Source organism: Pyrenophora tritici-repentis, chromosome 2 (genome assembly GCF_003171515.1).
Source record: "Pyrenophora tritici-repentis strain M4 chromosome 2, whole genome shotgun sequence".
In the NCBI taxonomy this organism is placed as follows: Eukaryota; Fungi; Ascomycota; class Dothideomycetes; order Pleosporales; family Pleosporaceae; genus Pyrenophora; species Pyrenophora tritici-repentis.
This window is the reverse complement of record NC_089391.1, coordinates 2,846,126-2,860,512: the sequence shown is the minus strand read 5'-3', so window position 1 is coordinate 2,860,512 and position 14,387 is coordinate 2,846,126. Positions and strand designations below refer to the sequence as shown.

The window sequence follows — 14,387 nt, the reverse complement described above, 5'->3', positions numbered from 1 at the left end:
TGCGAAACATAAGTATTAAGCATTAAAAGCGGGCCAGGGTCATCGCCTACGTATGCACAGATATGACCTCGCTGGGTCATGTGCCTATCCGAACGATTGACCACGCTGCTCGCAGATCAGAATAGACTTGGCGCTGTTCAGCACTGTCTGTCAAATCTTAGCGACGGTAGCGCCGTAGCCATTTCGTGCTGCCCTGCAAAGTGACAACTAAATCCAATAAGCGTCAGCCAGGTCGTGACTAGCAACGCCATGATAATACCAAGTCCGAAAACGACGAAAACGACTTCATACCGCACCCAAGCGGGCATGATCCATGTGCAATCACTAAGTATCATTCGCGGCCTGCACATGCTGATCACAGCCTTGCTCCTGCTAGTGATCGTCGGGAGACGACTAGCTCGCTGCCAGGATGTAGCTCTACCAGGGACAGCATGACGCCCTTCAGTGTTCAATGCTCTTTCGTTAAGTTGCATCAAAATTCCCTGAGCAAGTTCGCCAACTACTTGAACTTGTTTTCTATTCCTTCTTCCTATCATCACATGTTCACACAACCAGATTCATCATGCCCGGTCAATTATCAACACTAATTGGGAAGATCAGGAGGAAGCCTACATTGGCGAGCGATGGCAGGACAGCAGAAGCTGCCAGTGGCGTCTCAAAGAGCAACCAGAAAACTAGCGTTGTTAGCGATCTCACAGGCTTAGGAGTCAAGAATGCCAAATTTGCACTCGATGCCATCACGACGCTTGCTTCTGGTGAGCCTCTGGATGACAAAGACCTCCTCCTCGAGCAGGGAGTTCAGATGCTCCAAGGCCTGCCACCAAACAGTGGTCTTGGCGCGAAGGTTGCAGATGGCTTCATTGCAATGCTTTGGAATGACCTGCCACATCCAACGCCGACACATGCCGGACCTTCAGCGCGATACCGGAAGCATGACGGCTCTGGGAACAACCCCCACAACCCTGAGATGGGCAAAGCAGGATCTCCGTACGCGCGAAACGTACCACCAATGAAACCAAAAGGTAAGCCATTCTAATATGGCATATTTGTGATTGGTATTGACAACAAACCGCAGGCCCCAACCTACCTGATGTTGAGGACGTATACGAGGCGCTTCTGAAGCGCAGTGGTCCTTTTCGCCCACATCCCTCAGGCCTCAACCGCCTGTTTTTCTCTTTCGCAACCATTGTGATCCACGAGTGTTTCCAGACGTCCAGGACGGACCCTTGGATCAACGAGACTTCCAGTTATGTTGACCTCAGCACTTTGTATGGCAACACCGAGAAGGAACAGAAGCGTGTGCGAACCTATAACAACGGCTTGATCTACCCAGACTCAATTGCTTCGGAGCGCATCATGATGATGCCACCTGGTGTAGTGGCAGTACTCTTGATGTTCTCCAGGAACCACAACCATGTCGCAGAGTCATTGTTTTCGGTGAACGAAGACGGCAAGTACAAGCCCTGGGACACATTGGACGACGAAGGCAAGAAATGGTAAGTCTCATTGTGAATCGCATCCTGGTGACTTAAGATACTTGATATACTAGTGTACAAAGGTCACGGTGTGCGCCAGACGCGCCTATTAGGTGCTTACCCACACTGTCAAGTATTTTATGTCACCCAGGTGCCCGTATGCAGATGAGTTCTAACTCTAATTTATAGGCAAGACGAAGACATCTTCCAAATTACACGCAACATTAATGTTGGGTTCTTCGCATCAGTCGTACTTCGCGACTATGTTGCGGCTATTCTCAACACGCCGCGCGCCAACTCAGAGTGGTCCCTCGATCTCGGCAAAGAGATCAAGCAGGGAGGCACGCGCGTGGAACGCGGAACTGGCAGTCACGTTTCCGTTGAATTCGCTGTCCTTTATCACTGGCACGCTGCGCTTAGCGCAGCAGACGATCAGTGGATGGAAGACATCATTCGTTCCGTCTACCCTGATTTGGAACACATCGATGATGTAACCATTGAGATGTTTCACCAAGTCATGAAAGTATACGGCCATGACCTTATGAAGAAAGAGCCTTGCCAGTGGACATTCGGAGGTCTTGAGCGAGGTCCTGATGGCAAGTTCGATGACGAGCAGCTAGCTGAGCTGATCAAAGATTGCATTGAAGAGCCTGCACACGCATTTGGTGCTCGCGGTACTCCGGCTAGTCTAAAGGTTGTTGATATCATGGGCCAATTGCAGGCGCGTGAGATGTTCAACGTGTGGTAAGATATTCTAGAAACACTACCTAGGGCTGGTCTCAAGAGTTTCGCTAACTATATTTAAAAGTACGCTTAATGAGTTCCGGGTGTACTTGAATTTGAAGCCGTACGACACGTTTGAAGACTGGTGCTCCGATAAGGAGACGGCGCGAGCAGCTGAGCTGTTGTACGGCCACATGAACAACATGGAACTGTATCCCGGTTTGATGGCCGAATGCACCAAGCCAGCCGGACCGGGAAGCGGAGTCTGCCCTGGACAAACAACTGGTAGAGGTATCTTGGATGATGCTGTCGCATTGGTTCGTGGTGATCGATTCCTGAGTTACGACTTCAACAGCAACACCCTGACGCAGTGGGGTGCGGCTCTCCTTTCGGAGACAACACCAGGGGCTTACGGTGGTGTTCTACCAAAGCTGCTCTTCCAAGGTCTTCCGGGTGGGTTCACTGGCACATCCACCTATGCGCTCCTGCCCTTCTATACGCCCAAGGCAGCTCAGGGCATCATCAAAGGCAACGGCGTCCTCGACAAGTACGACATCAAGCGTCCCCCTAGCGACTACGAAATCATCAGCGTACAGACGCAAGAGGGCTGCAAGGCGATCTTCAACGACCGCAAGGCCTTCGTCGTAATGTACCAAGCCGCTATCCGCAATTGCACGGCAGGACACGACTTCATGATTGGGTGGGACGAGCAACAAAAGCATGACGAGCGGTCCAAAATTCTGCACAAGGTCTTCTTCGAAGAAGGATTTGAGAAGAATATCAACGACTTCTTCACAACGAATGTTCGTAATCTGATCAAGAAGAATTCGCTCAAGGGTGCAAAGGGTAGGATGAGTATCGACATTGTCCGTGACGTGACAAATATCACGCCCATCCTCTGGCTTGCAGACCGCTTTGCCCTTCCTCTGAAGACGCAAGAGCAACCTAGAGGCTTGCTATCAGTCCATGAAGCCTTCCTCGCCTATCTGGTTCTTTGTAAGTTGACCTATCTACCCCCTCCTGTATTCTTCAACTAACAACATCAATAGTCATGTACCAATCCTTCAACATCATGCCGCACAACGAATGGAAGCTACGCGCTGGCGCCATGACTGCAGCAGCACCCCTCCGTTCCATCTTCGAAACCCATATCAAAACGCAAACCGGTCGTCTCGAAGGCCTAGTAGACTGGATGGCAAAGGGTTCTGCTTTTGAAGTTGGCAAACACGCAGACCGCATCTACCACGCTCTTGCAGACTCCAAACTGCCCATTGGCGACCTCGTCGGCGACTGTATCGGCATGGGCGCCCCTGTTGCCGGCAACTTAACGCAACAAGCCAGCCTCCTGATCGACCTATTCCTGCGGCCCGAGTACGCACAATACAAAGACCGCATTGTGGAGCTCGCACACATGGCACCCGAGGCCTCAGACCGCGAACTCCAAGGTTTCGTCTACGAAGGCATGCGTCACGTAGGCGTGGTGCCAGGCCTCCCCCGTATAGCCACCCGCGACATCACCGTCCAAGACGGCGTGCGAGGTCTCGTGTCCATCAAAGCCGGCCACACCATCCTCATCGCCACATCCAAAGCCGCCATGGACCCCATCGCCTTCCCCAACCCAGAAATCCTAGATCCCCACCGCCCATTCACATCCTACACATTGCTAGGCCACGGTCTCCACTTCTGCTTTGGCGCCCGCCTCGTCGGACCCAGTCTAGCCTCTACTCTCCGCGAAGTCTTCAAGCTACCAAACGTCCGCCGTGCACCCGGTAAACAGGGCCGCTTTACCGTCACAGAACATAAACTCGCGGGTATCACTATGCGGCACTACCTCGATGCTAGCTCCAAAGAAAGTCCCATCCCCACTTCGCTGCGTCTACACTATGATGCTGAGGAAGTTGCTCCAACACCCGTATTGCGTGCCATGAATGGAGGGGCGGCAGGTAAGAGGGCGAGTAGTGCAAGTATGATGACAAGTCTTACGAATGGACGGGCGGTTGCGGGACCGAGCGGCACAAAGAGACATTCCAGTGGGGGTGCGTTGGGTGGGCTGACCAACGGGCACACGAATGGTCTTCTCAATGGAGGACATGCCAATTTCCCGAGTAATGGACATGCTAATGCTGGGGGGAAGAATGAGTATGGGAATGCGTATACGATTGCGCCGTAAAGGGGAAGTGAGTGAGTTGGCGGGTGGATGGATGGATCGCAGTTTGATTTCGGGAGTTATTGTCGTTGTTATGTCACTTTCACTATCCTAGCTGCCGTTAATAACGATACCATATTTATTCCAAACTGATCGAAGCAAGCGGTACTCATACTTCATGCTCTCATCCACTTCTCCTTCAACATTCATTTACCACAAGCAAGACGATCTGAAATTCTAGCATGTTGAATATTGATACTACAAAATCTCCTCGATTCCCTACTCTCCTTGAAGAAGAGGAAAGAAGAGAAGTACGCAAAGATATGATAGTCTTCCTTGAAGCGCCATGTACCTCTTGCTAACCTCAAACAAATCCATACCCACTTTATAAAAATACACGCAACGCAGTTTGCCTCCTTTTGCAAACAAACATACCGATAGAGAAAAGAAAGAGAACACCACAAAAGCAATTCTGATGTTCATGCCTACGCCATCCTCGGCAAAGGAGGAAGCGTATGCGGATCCCAATCGCCATTCGCGCCACCCTCATCATCACTCTCGTCTTCGCTTGCATCCTCTGCCTCCCTCCGTTCAAGCTCATCTACATCCATGAGATCCTCATCTTCATCCTCATCACCGCTATCCATGACCGGTCTGACATCCGCGGCGCCCGCAGGGTTACTACTTCTCTCGCCCTTTGGCCTACCCCTCGGCGCCGACTTGCCACCCTCCCAGCGATCCAGACGACGTAGGGCTCTCGCCAGCATCTTAGCGCGGTAGTAAGATTCCTCGCCGTGGTCGTTTGTTTCGCCGCCAAAGTCTAGGGGAACGAGACCCGAGGGCATGGGAGGGGGAGTTCTAGTTCCGATCTCCATGTCGGGGAGTTGTGCGAATTGGGCGTAGGATTCTTCGTCAGTGTCGTAGCCGTCGCCCATGCCTTTGCAGCGGATCCAGGAGCGCATGAAGTTGTTGTTTTTTCGGCGCCGCTTGGCGGCTGAGGCATATTCGAGGCGGATGCCTCGGTCGAGGATTACGTCAACGCGGCGGCGGCGGTATTGCTCGACGGCTAGTTGGTGTTGTGTAAGTGGGCGGGTGCGCTTGTGCGAGGGGTCGGAGCCGTTTAGGGGGAGGTAGAAGCCGTGCGGGCCGTTGAAGGTGGGTGCTGACGTCGAGGGGGATTGGCCGTCTTGGGAGGTCGGGGCGTCGAGTTTGGTCTTGAAGCTGCGGGCTGCTGGGCCACCACTAGCACCTATGCCTGACGCACGATTGCGTGACCAGTTTCCACGGCCAGGGCCCTTGGGTGCAGGGGACGATGCGGGACCGTCCTCGTTAAGTAGGGTATTGATACGCATATTGGGTGTCGCGACCTTTTTAGCTGTATTGTATACGCTGTTCGGAGGAGACGCCGATCGAGTGCGATCGGTATCTGAAGGGTAATCTCGTTCGATGATGGATTTGGCAAGCTTTCCACGCCCTCGTGCAGAGCCTATCGTTGTTAGACTTGTTCATTCATATGCCATTAAGATTTACCATGCGATGGCGACTGCCTGTCTCGCCCCGGCGTTGAAGCACCGTCGTCGGCGGCTATAGAGAAAACTGGGTTCTGGTTGAAGCCTGTGGTAGGGTAAGATCAGGTAGTCTATGTGACGGAACGAACATGTTGCATACCCTTCTTGTTGGTCCGCTTAGGACCTGTCACGACAGGCGCCATATCACTTGCCAATATGGCCGTCCTCTCCTTGCGCTTGATCTCGCCAAATGCCTTCTCGTCAACTGAGTCGACGTTTTCCAGCGCCTCCTGCTCTGGAGTCAAGATCTCAAAGGGCGGGCACTTCATCGGAAACTCTGAGGTTGTCGGGTCGTCTGACGGCCCAAACTGGCCTGGTCCAAATGGGTTCTTCTCAGCGGCCTCCTTGGAGAAATCGCTTTCGAGGTACCACCACATGAGCCAGAGGAAGGCTGTAGCCCTGCTCTTACTGCTCAGGTTGGAGCGCATGACGAGGTCGAAGAAGTCGCGGGGCGGGAAGAAGTGCAGCTCGGAGATCTTGGGCGCGTACTGGGAGAGGACGAAGATGAGGTTTACGGGGTTTGTGCGCGGGATGGCAGCGGCCTGGATCTCCTCAATGGTGCTGGGCTGCTCCGAATCCTCGGTGGCACCTTTGAGGATAGACTTGAGGCGCGGCGCATCCTGCAGCTGCTTATAGGCATTGGGGTCTTGGTGGGCTTGGAGCGAGGGGATCGAGTGATAGGTCCGTAGCTGAGCGCGCATCTCGGGGAAGAAGTTGAGCGTCGTGTTCATACGGCCGACGTTGACCAGCAGACACACCATGGCCATGTTGATGGCGGCCGGGCGCTCGGTGAGCAGCTTGTCCTTGAGGATCTTGCTGCACTTGCTGCTCTTGGCCATGGCATCGAGGTAGATGTCGGCAAACGTATGGCCCCCTGTGCTGTCCGACTGCTTGGTGAAGACGCGGCGGTCATCCTCAAAGACAAGCTTGAGGAAGTCGAACTGAATATCCTTGCGCCACAGCGGGATACCGTCGTCCTTTTTGAGGTGCTTAATCTTATTGCCGCTGTAGACGGATGAGACGCTACCATTTGCGTTGCGGCGCGTCGTCGTCGTCGTGGCAGTATAGTAGGGCCTTGCAGCGTCGCTGTCGTTGGCCGGGCGCTGCGTGTCGGGCGCATCCAGGCCAGCTTCACTCTCGTCGGGCACAGGCGTGTTGGCGTGCGAGGGGTCGGGCTTCGCGTCGTCCATGGTGTGCGGCGGCTCAGCAGCCAGAATGTGTCGCAGGCTGTTGCGGGAGTCGGGCTCGTCGGCGCGAGGAGAAGGTAGAGGGCGAGGGTTTGCCATGACGAAGGCGCGACACTTGACACTGCTCGCACTAAGCCTGTGCTGGTTGCGCGCCCGGTTCGGATTGGCCCTGGGGCGTCTACAAGGTTTCAAAGAAGCAAGGATGCGTATCACAATTCACGATATTCTGGCGTCCCCATTCCACGGCCAAAAGTCACTTCGCCGATACGAACCCCCAGCAGCCTTGGACAACCCTCGCCGTGCTAGCGCCAAAGCACCCCCGTGTTCTAGAACATGGCTACCGTCAAACTGCACATGTGCAAACATTGCCAATTCACTCCAACTTGCACACTCTGGAATTTAACTCGAGTTTTATTGAAACTTGTACAAATCCAAAATCCCAGCACTGCATCCAGAACGTGCCCTGGACCGCTGGAATCCGACTTGCGCCGCGCTACGAAGCAAACCAAAACCCACTATAAAAATAAATAATCAGGATATCTCGGCAAAAGAAAACAAAAACATAAACGACGCCGCTGCAATGCTCAAGCCGAAACCATATACAGTTGCCTGCAGCGAGCAGGCGGGTATCCAGAACGCCAAATATCGTCCGCTCTTCTGTACATGGTCCATCCAAACAACCACACATCCAGTCCGTGGCCCTGAATTAAGAATCAAAAATTAGACAACGTGTCTGTAGATTGCGACACAATCCTGTGTCTAAAAGACCAGAGTCTTGCTCAGTCAAATGCCGTCTCTTCCCGTACCATTAAAGGGTTGTGTCGAGCGTTCATTCGCCCATCCATCCGTGCCTCTCCACGATAGTTGCTGGTGCCCGAACTGCTCGACCCTTTGCGGTGTCCACCCATGCCCATGTTCATGAGTAGCATGCCACTCTCGCGTTTCCGCTGCCGTTGCTCTCGGCTACTGCTACTCTGTACTGCACCATTTAGGCTACCATAGCCCTCTCCTTGACGGTATGGCTGCTCGTAAGGTGGCGCTTCATACGTCGGCCGCGTGGACACAAAACCGGATTCATAACCACTTTGTTGACTCTGGTGATACCGTTGCTGCTGCTGCTGCTGCTGCTGCTGTTGTTGTTGTTGTTGTTGTGGGGGTTGAGGGGGTGGGTAATTTGGAGCACTGCGTCCACCTTGAAACGAAGGGGGTGGTCGTTCCATACGCTGGTTGAATGTCGTCTCGTTGTATGAAGGCGTCGGGACTTCCGAGAACATTTGTCGACGAGGGGATCGAATTGCCACGTCGTCAGACACATACGAGTCATTCCGGATCTCGTGGATGGGTGAGCTGGCCTCGTCGAGTGCCATGCCAAAGATGTCCGTGAAATCGGTCAAGAAGAACGAGATCAGCGGTGCTGGAATGTTGAGCGTCGGCGCAAACACGATGCCGACATTTCGCACCGTCATCTTGTTCACCTCGGAGTTGTCAACAATCTCGATGAGAAACGACGACAGGTGACGTAGTAACTCAAAGTTGTTCTTAGGAAGCCTGTGCACAAGGACATTGAAGCTCTGAATCTTCTTGCTGCGCTCATCCATATCTGCAATACGTCAGTACATGAACCATTGAAGCTAGTTCCGAATAGGGACTCACCGAGAACCTTGAGAAAGTCAAGATGCAGTTCTCGAGTTAGGACAGAGGCGGGTAATTCTCGCAAGTACAGTTTGAGCAGCGAAGCCACGGCATGGACGTCGTAGTACTCTCCTTCCAAGAGCTTGATGTCACCTTCGTTGTTGAACCGGTCGCGCAATCCTTTGATAACAATGTTGGATCCACTGAGCCTAAAGATGCCCTCTTCGCTTCTCGCCTTCTTCGCTCGGAGATACTCCAAGCACCTGTACACGACGGCTGGCAACGCAACACGAGCGTCAGGCTGGGTATATTCCACGGCTTCCATGAGCGGAATGCCGAAAATGCTGCGATTAGCAGGCATGCGTTGCTCGACAGGGGGCTTCAGTGGCGCTTGCACTTGAACAGGCACGAGATCGTTTGAGCCGCGACCTCTAAATCCGAATATGCTTCGCTTTTTGTCCTTGACCGCCGTGGGGCCTGACGGCAATTTAGCACCCCAGCTTTCAGCGTCCTTGATAGGGGTTCCATTGCTAGGACCAGAAATGGAGGGATAATGTCCGGACATATCTTGCAAGAAGCCATTGTCTTTTGGTGACCCTCGCGAAGGCTTCTCCCTCAGTGTATCGCGATGGTTGGGGCCGTGGACTGGAGCTTGGGCTGCAACAGTGTCATCATAGCTGATGCCCTGTGTGCGGCTTTGCTCTGCTAAATCCGGGCTTTCCCTACGCTGGGACCGCGTCGAATCTTGGCTGGCCTGTTGTTTTTGAACGCGTGGCGCACTGGGAGCACGAACTTCTTGTGGGGAGCTTTCTTCTAGTATCTCAACATGGTGCAGAAGAGCTTCGACCCAAGCGTCTCGCTCTTCGTCGTTTTCGGCACATAGAACATGGCGAACTAAGCTTGAGGAGTCTTTGCGCTTCGGCTCTAGGATCAAGAAAGCATGTCGATACTGATTGTCCTCTGAATCGTCTTTTCGCTGGGGCGATGAGTTTGAAGACTGTTGTTGTGATTGTTTACCGATTTGTGCATTCTGCAGCTTGATCGTGCCCAGATGTGCACCGCCCTCCCCTTCAAAGTACTTGAATTCACTGCCGTCCAGCACAAAGAAGCGGGCCTTCCAGCCTCCAAAGTTCTTGCCGCGTTTGGTGAGGTAGCCTTCCTTTCGAGTTGTTTTCGGGTTTGGAATTGTCAATGCCGGTCCTGTGGGCTCTGGGGCTAACCTGTCACCAGCTTGCGCGCCAATTACGTCAGTAGACAGATATTCGCAAACAATCATGGCCGTCTTTTCGTTCATGGGTGTCTCCAAGACAGTGTCCATGTACTGGTTGAGGGCAACTCTTCGAGCATCGATCTTTGCAGGGGCATGTCCTCCGAAAAGAGCACGGTCAGGGAGTCGGCCTTGGAAATCACAATTAGATCTCAGTTGAGAGTCCAGAGTAGGCAATGTAGCAATCGTCTTCTCTACGCGCCACAGCTGCTTGTTGTCTGAGCGGGCATAGATTGCGAGGATGAAGACAGGGTCCTCGTCCTGAGGTTTCGGGGCTAAGAAGCTCAAACGCGATGGTCGGAGACGAGACGAGAAAACCTTGACTTGGATGGAAGGCAGTGCATTTGGCGGAAGCAAGAGTCCCGGGTACTGATCTGAAACAAGACCTCGATAAACATGCTCTGCGTCTGGGATATCATTCAATGTAGGGCTACTCGATGGTGAGTCGGGACTAGGGTGTGCACCAGGTACTGTCAAAAGGGCTGTAGCTGATTCCTTGTTTGACTGCGCAGTCTTTTGGCCCTGACTTGTTGGTGGTGACTGGTATGACTGTGGTGTGTTCGGCGGAATGGGTACCATCTGCTGGAGTGTCCGCGTTGCTGGATGATTCATGACGCTGGGCGACAGGGGTGGTGACGCCAACGACGACGGCTTGGGGTTTCTCGGCAGCGGTGATCCAAGTGGTCTGTCTGTGGGTCGGGGACTAGACGGAAGTCCGGGGCTCAAGAGGGGCGATGCAACGCTTCGGTTGGCCATCATGGAACTGTCAGAGTTTGCAGGGCTGAGCAGAGCATTCAGAGAGCTTGCAGGCGGGTGACGAGGAGAAAGTGGAAGGCCGGTAGGTTGATATGCTTCGAGCTGACGAGACGAAAGGGGTGGTGGCACTGCCTGATGTTGATCGTTGCCACGAGTTTCAGCAGGGGTAGCCTGTTTGCTGTGGTTTTCATTCTTCTTCTTCGACTTGCTCCGTGCCTCCTGGTCTTGCGAATACAAAGCCTCGCGCACCCTATCGTCCTCTTCACGCGTTTTCCTCCTTCCACGCTCCACTTGCGGTATCTCATCCACTTCTAGTGTGTCGTCGTAATCCGACTCGGCGTCGTCACCGTGCACAGCCTGGTGAAGGTGTGCGCTAGTCGTCATCGGCTTGGAGAGGTTGAGGGGAGCTGGCGGGGCTTTTCGCATAGGGTGCACAGGCTTTGGTGAGGGCGAGTCGAAGCCATCGCTGCCAACGATTGGGGTGGCATGGATGAGGGAGATCTGGGGAGGTTGGAGCTGGGATTCACCTGGAACTGGTGTCGCGTCAGCGGCAGTTGCGGGGGGCGTCGTTGGGTTCGGGGCGCGTTCAGGCGGTTCAGCAACAGTGGGAGGTTGTAGTAGTGTTGCCTCTAGACCAAGGCCTGCAATGCCAGTGTTTTGGGGCTGGGCGGAGTTGTCTGTAGGTGAGTTGAGGGCGGAAGTGTTGTTGGATGCGGTGGATTGAGAGGGCGATGTCGCTAGATGGGAGTCTGGTATGATATGAGGGGCGGGGTGTTCTTGGGTCAGGGGAGATGGCGATGTCTTGTGCTCTACAGTCCTCGAGTCGCCAAGCTTGGCTGAATCGTCAATGGGCTCACTAGGGGCTGGTGACGCGCTGTTCTCACGTTCCATGACAGAATCAAAGGTGTCGGACTTTTGTAATGCGCCAGGACCTGGTGGTGCCTGCTCGGCGTACTCTTTGAATTTCCTGCGATAGCGGTCCTTGTCCTTCAATGCGCGCTCCAGGTCTTTCTGCAGACCAATGACCATGGACCGTTGCTTTTCGACCAGCCGCCAAAGCTGGGCATTGTGGCTGGATGTGTTTTGCTTTTCCTTCCATAGAACGAGCATGGCAGCCTCTGGCGAGCCGGCCGTGGCTATCAAGGCGGCCATATCTGGTGGATTTGCGGTGCTCGTATCCTGGGACGGGCGGGGCGCATGGCCGCCAGGAGCAGCCGTGGACGAGAGCGAGGATGCTGCCGAGTCTATCGAAGGGTTGCGGACAGGCACCGTCGGCCTCGTCTCAGGCCGGTTAGGACGCGACGGTGGAGGCATGATGAAGGGCGAGGCTGGCGGGGAGAATCCAGCAGACGAGGAAAAAGAAAAGCCAGCGGACGAGAGAGCGGGAGACGAGACCTGGCGTAGCTGGGCATACGCAGACGGCCTCGTGGGCGTGCGGAAGCCGGTAGTGGAGAAACTAGTGGTGGAGAAGGTAGACGAGGGCAAGCTGGGAGGTGTTGGCGGATGCGCTGGTTTGGCCTGGCGAATGGGATCGGGCGTGGTGTGGTGGTCCTCTTCTGCAAGTAGGGCGTCGAGCTTCTCGCGTGGGCTGCGCGGTTCGTCGAAGCGTGGACTGTCGTGATAGGGCCGTGGGCGAAATGGGGATCCGCCGTTGAGAGGCGAAGATAGAGGGCTCGGGGCCTGTTTGCGACGGCCTCGAAAGTGGAGTTGCTCGTCCGCAGTGGCCGGCACGTTGTTGGAGCGCGTCTCGTCCTCGCGAAAGGTGCGAATGGTGCTCGCAAGTGACGGCGAGGACAATGAGAGAGAGATCGACGGGTGGTGGTGAGGGAGGTCTTGTGCCGTCGACCTTTCCTGAAGCATGTCTGTATCGGTCCTCATGCTTCTCAAACCAGCTTAGCCGGGCGACCAGGATTGCCCGACGGTACGTATAACAGATGCAGAGGATTAGTGGGGATTAGCCGTGTTTCGGTGACGGTTTGAGTGTGTGGTAAATGGATGCTGCCGCGCTCAGCAGTCTCGTCAGCACCTGGGCGTCCAGCGCAGCATGAGACAAATGCTCGTTAGAAGTGGCAGCCGGGGAAAGAGGGCGGCGACTGAAGAGACTTGTCGTCTGGTCTGGTAGCAGCACCACCAGCGCCGAGCCCTCATTCGGCGCCATAGGCGCCCTGGAGAGACGGGCCCTCGACGACGCCTCTGATTACCGAGCTAGCACGGTTCCTGCAGAAGCGAAGGCGCTTTGTCTCCATGATCGCCTCGGCCAGCATAGCGAGGGCCCTCAGTGCTGCGTCCCCTCACGTTTTGGATATGCCTAGAGCCGTGACCATCCTGGTCGACGGCTTGTCAGCGTGCACGCAAGAGATGGGCCTGCGCCGCCTGATTGGAGCATGTCTGTGGCTTGCTGCCCATCAGCAGCGACGACTTCCTCACCACTGGCCGCCCACGCCTGTAATGCAGACAGGCCATCACGCTGACGCTTCCAATGCAGATGAGCTGTACCACCCACTGGCCGTCTCATGCCCACCGACGAATGTCCGCGTGGTCAGCAGCTGTGTGTGCGTTGTGTGTGTGCGTGTGTGTGTGTGTGTGTGTGTGTGTGTGTGTGTGTGTTGGATGCTGGTCAGCAAACTCAACTGTGGGCCCACATTGATTGGCGATAGGCGGCACTCCCAGCAGACGGCGACATTATGCTGCTGGTGGTGGTGCGGAATCTGGCTGACTCGAACGTGTTTGCCGATTGCAGATTGCAGATATACTGGTATAGACCGCAGGCTGCAAGACTTCCAAGATTATCCTTCACCTCCCCCGCACGGACTGGGTTCCAACGTGTGCGAGAGAGAAGCTTTTCGCGTGCGGAAATGAAAAGGGACCCCCGCATGCGCGTCGAATCGCCGGCGATCTGCTGTGATTCGTCCCGTGTGTGCCTGACCATCTCCCCGCCGCAGCAACAAGACGAGACACAATCTAGTCCTCGTGCCGCCTCCTCTATCCGCCATGACACCGCGGCTGAATACCCTCCGCACACCTACAGTACTGGAAACACAGGCTGCTTGGACCCAGATGCTTGTCGTATGACTTTCGGTAGGAACCTACGACCTGCAGTGCTTCTGAAACCCCACCGTGGTCAAGCGAGTCTCCTGCAGGGAGCCGCCGATAGCTCTGGACTAGCACTCAACCGTCGACGCCACCTGCCACCACGAGAGACGCGGATGCATTCTTTTCGTCTGCATCAGGGGTAGTCAATTGTGAACATCCAGATGTCAGTCCGTCTCTCGCTTGTCTTCGCTGCCCGACTAGTATTCTCTGTCGCGATATAGTGTCAGAAAGAGCACATGAAGATTTTTTTTCCAACACGCCGTGTCCCGTCCCGTCTCCTCAGATCTCACTTCGTACATGACTTATAAGTACATCTCACCGGAACCTCCAAACACCCACGATTTAGCCGACGTATGCAGGGTCAAACTGAGGCAGGCGCGGCCCAGAGAGGCGGCCAGCATGACCGGCACTGTTGTTTCTACGCAATTCAACCCCACACCCCCAGCTTTTCACCCATCTAATTATATATCCAATTCATCTCGCATGTCTGACTTCCGAGAGGCCAAGCCACAGCATTGCGACTCTTGCCGTCACATGCAC

General features: G+C 54.6%; 3 protein-coding genes across 3 annotated transcripts; 1 reads left to right on the top strand and 2 right to left on the bottom strand.

The window, feature by feature from the left end:
* Positions 1 to 562: 562 nt before the first annotated feature.
* Positions 563 to 4,368, top strand: PtrM4_065370 (An-peroxidase multi-domain protein; the record flags this gene model as incomplete). Its single annotated transcript, XM_066105692.1, has 5 exons — positions 563 to 1,022; positions 1,076 to 1,496; positions 1,665 to 2,219; positions 2,284 to 3,194; positions 3,248 to 4,368. 5 exons carry the CDS (start codon positions 563 to 565, stop codon positions 4,366 to 4,368), a joined length of 3,468 nt encoding a protein of 1,155 aa, XP_065964319.1.
* Positions 4,369 to 4,829: 461 nt separating this feature from the next.
* On the bottom strand, positions 4,830 to 7,198 carry PtrM4_065360 (Mating-C multi-domain protein; the record flags this gene model as incomplete). The annotated part of the gene is made up of 3 exons (XM_001933244.1): positions 4,830 to 5,830; positions 5,875 to 5,958; positions 6,013 to 7,198. 3 exons carry the CDS (start codon positions 7,196 to 7,198, stop codon positions 4,830 to 4,832), a joined length of 2,271 nt encoding a protein of 756 aa, XP_001933279.1.
* Positions 7,199 to 7,878: 680 nt separating this feature from the next.
* PtrM4_065350 (Rho GAP domain containing protein) lies at positions 7,879 to 12,632 on the bottom strand (the record flags this gene model as incomplete). The annotated part of the gene is made up of 3 exons (XM_066105691.1): positions 7,879 to 8,138; positions 8,322 to 8,699; positions 8,753 to 12,632. 3 exons carry the CDS (start codon positions 12,630 to 12,632, stop codon positions 7,879 to 7,881), a joined length of 4,518 nt encoding a protein of 1,505 aa, XP_065964318.1.
* Between the last annotated feature and the right edge of the window lie 1,755 nt (positions 12,633 to 14,387).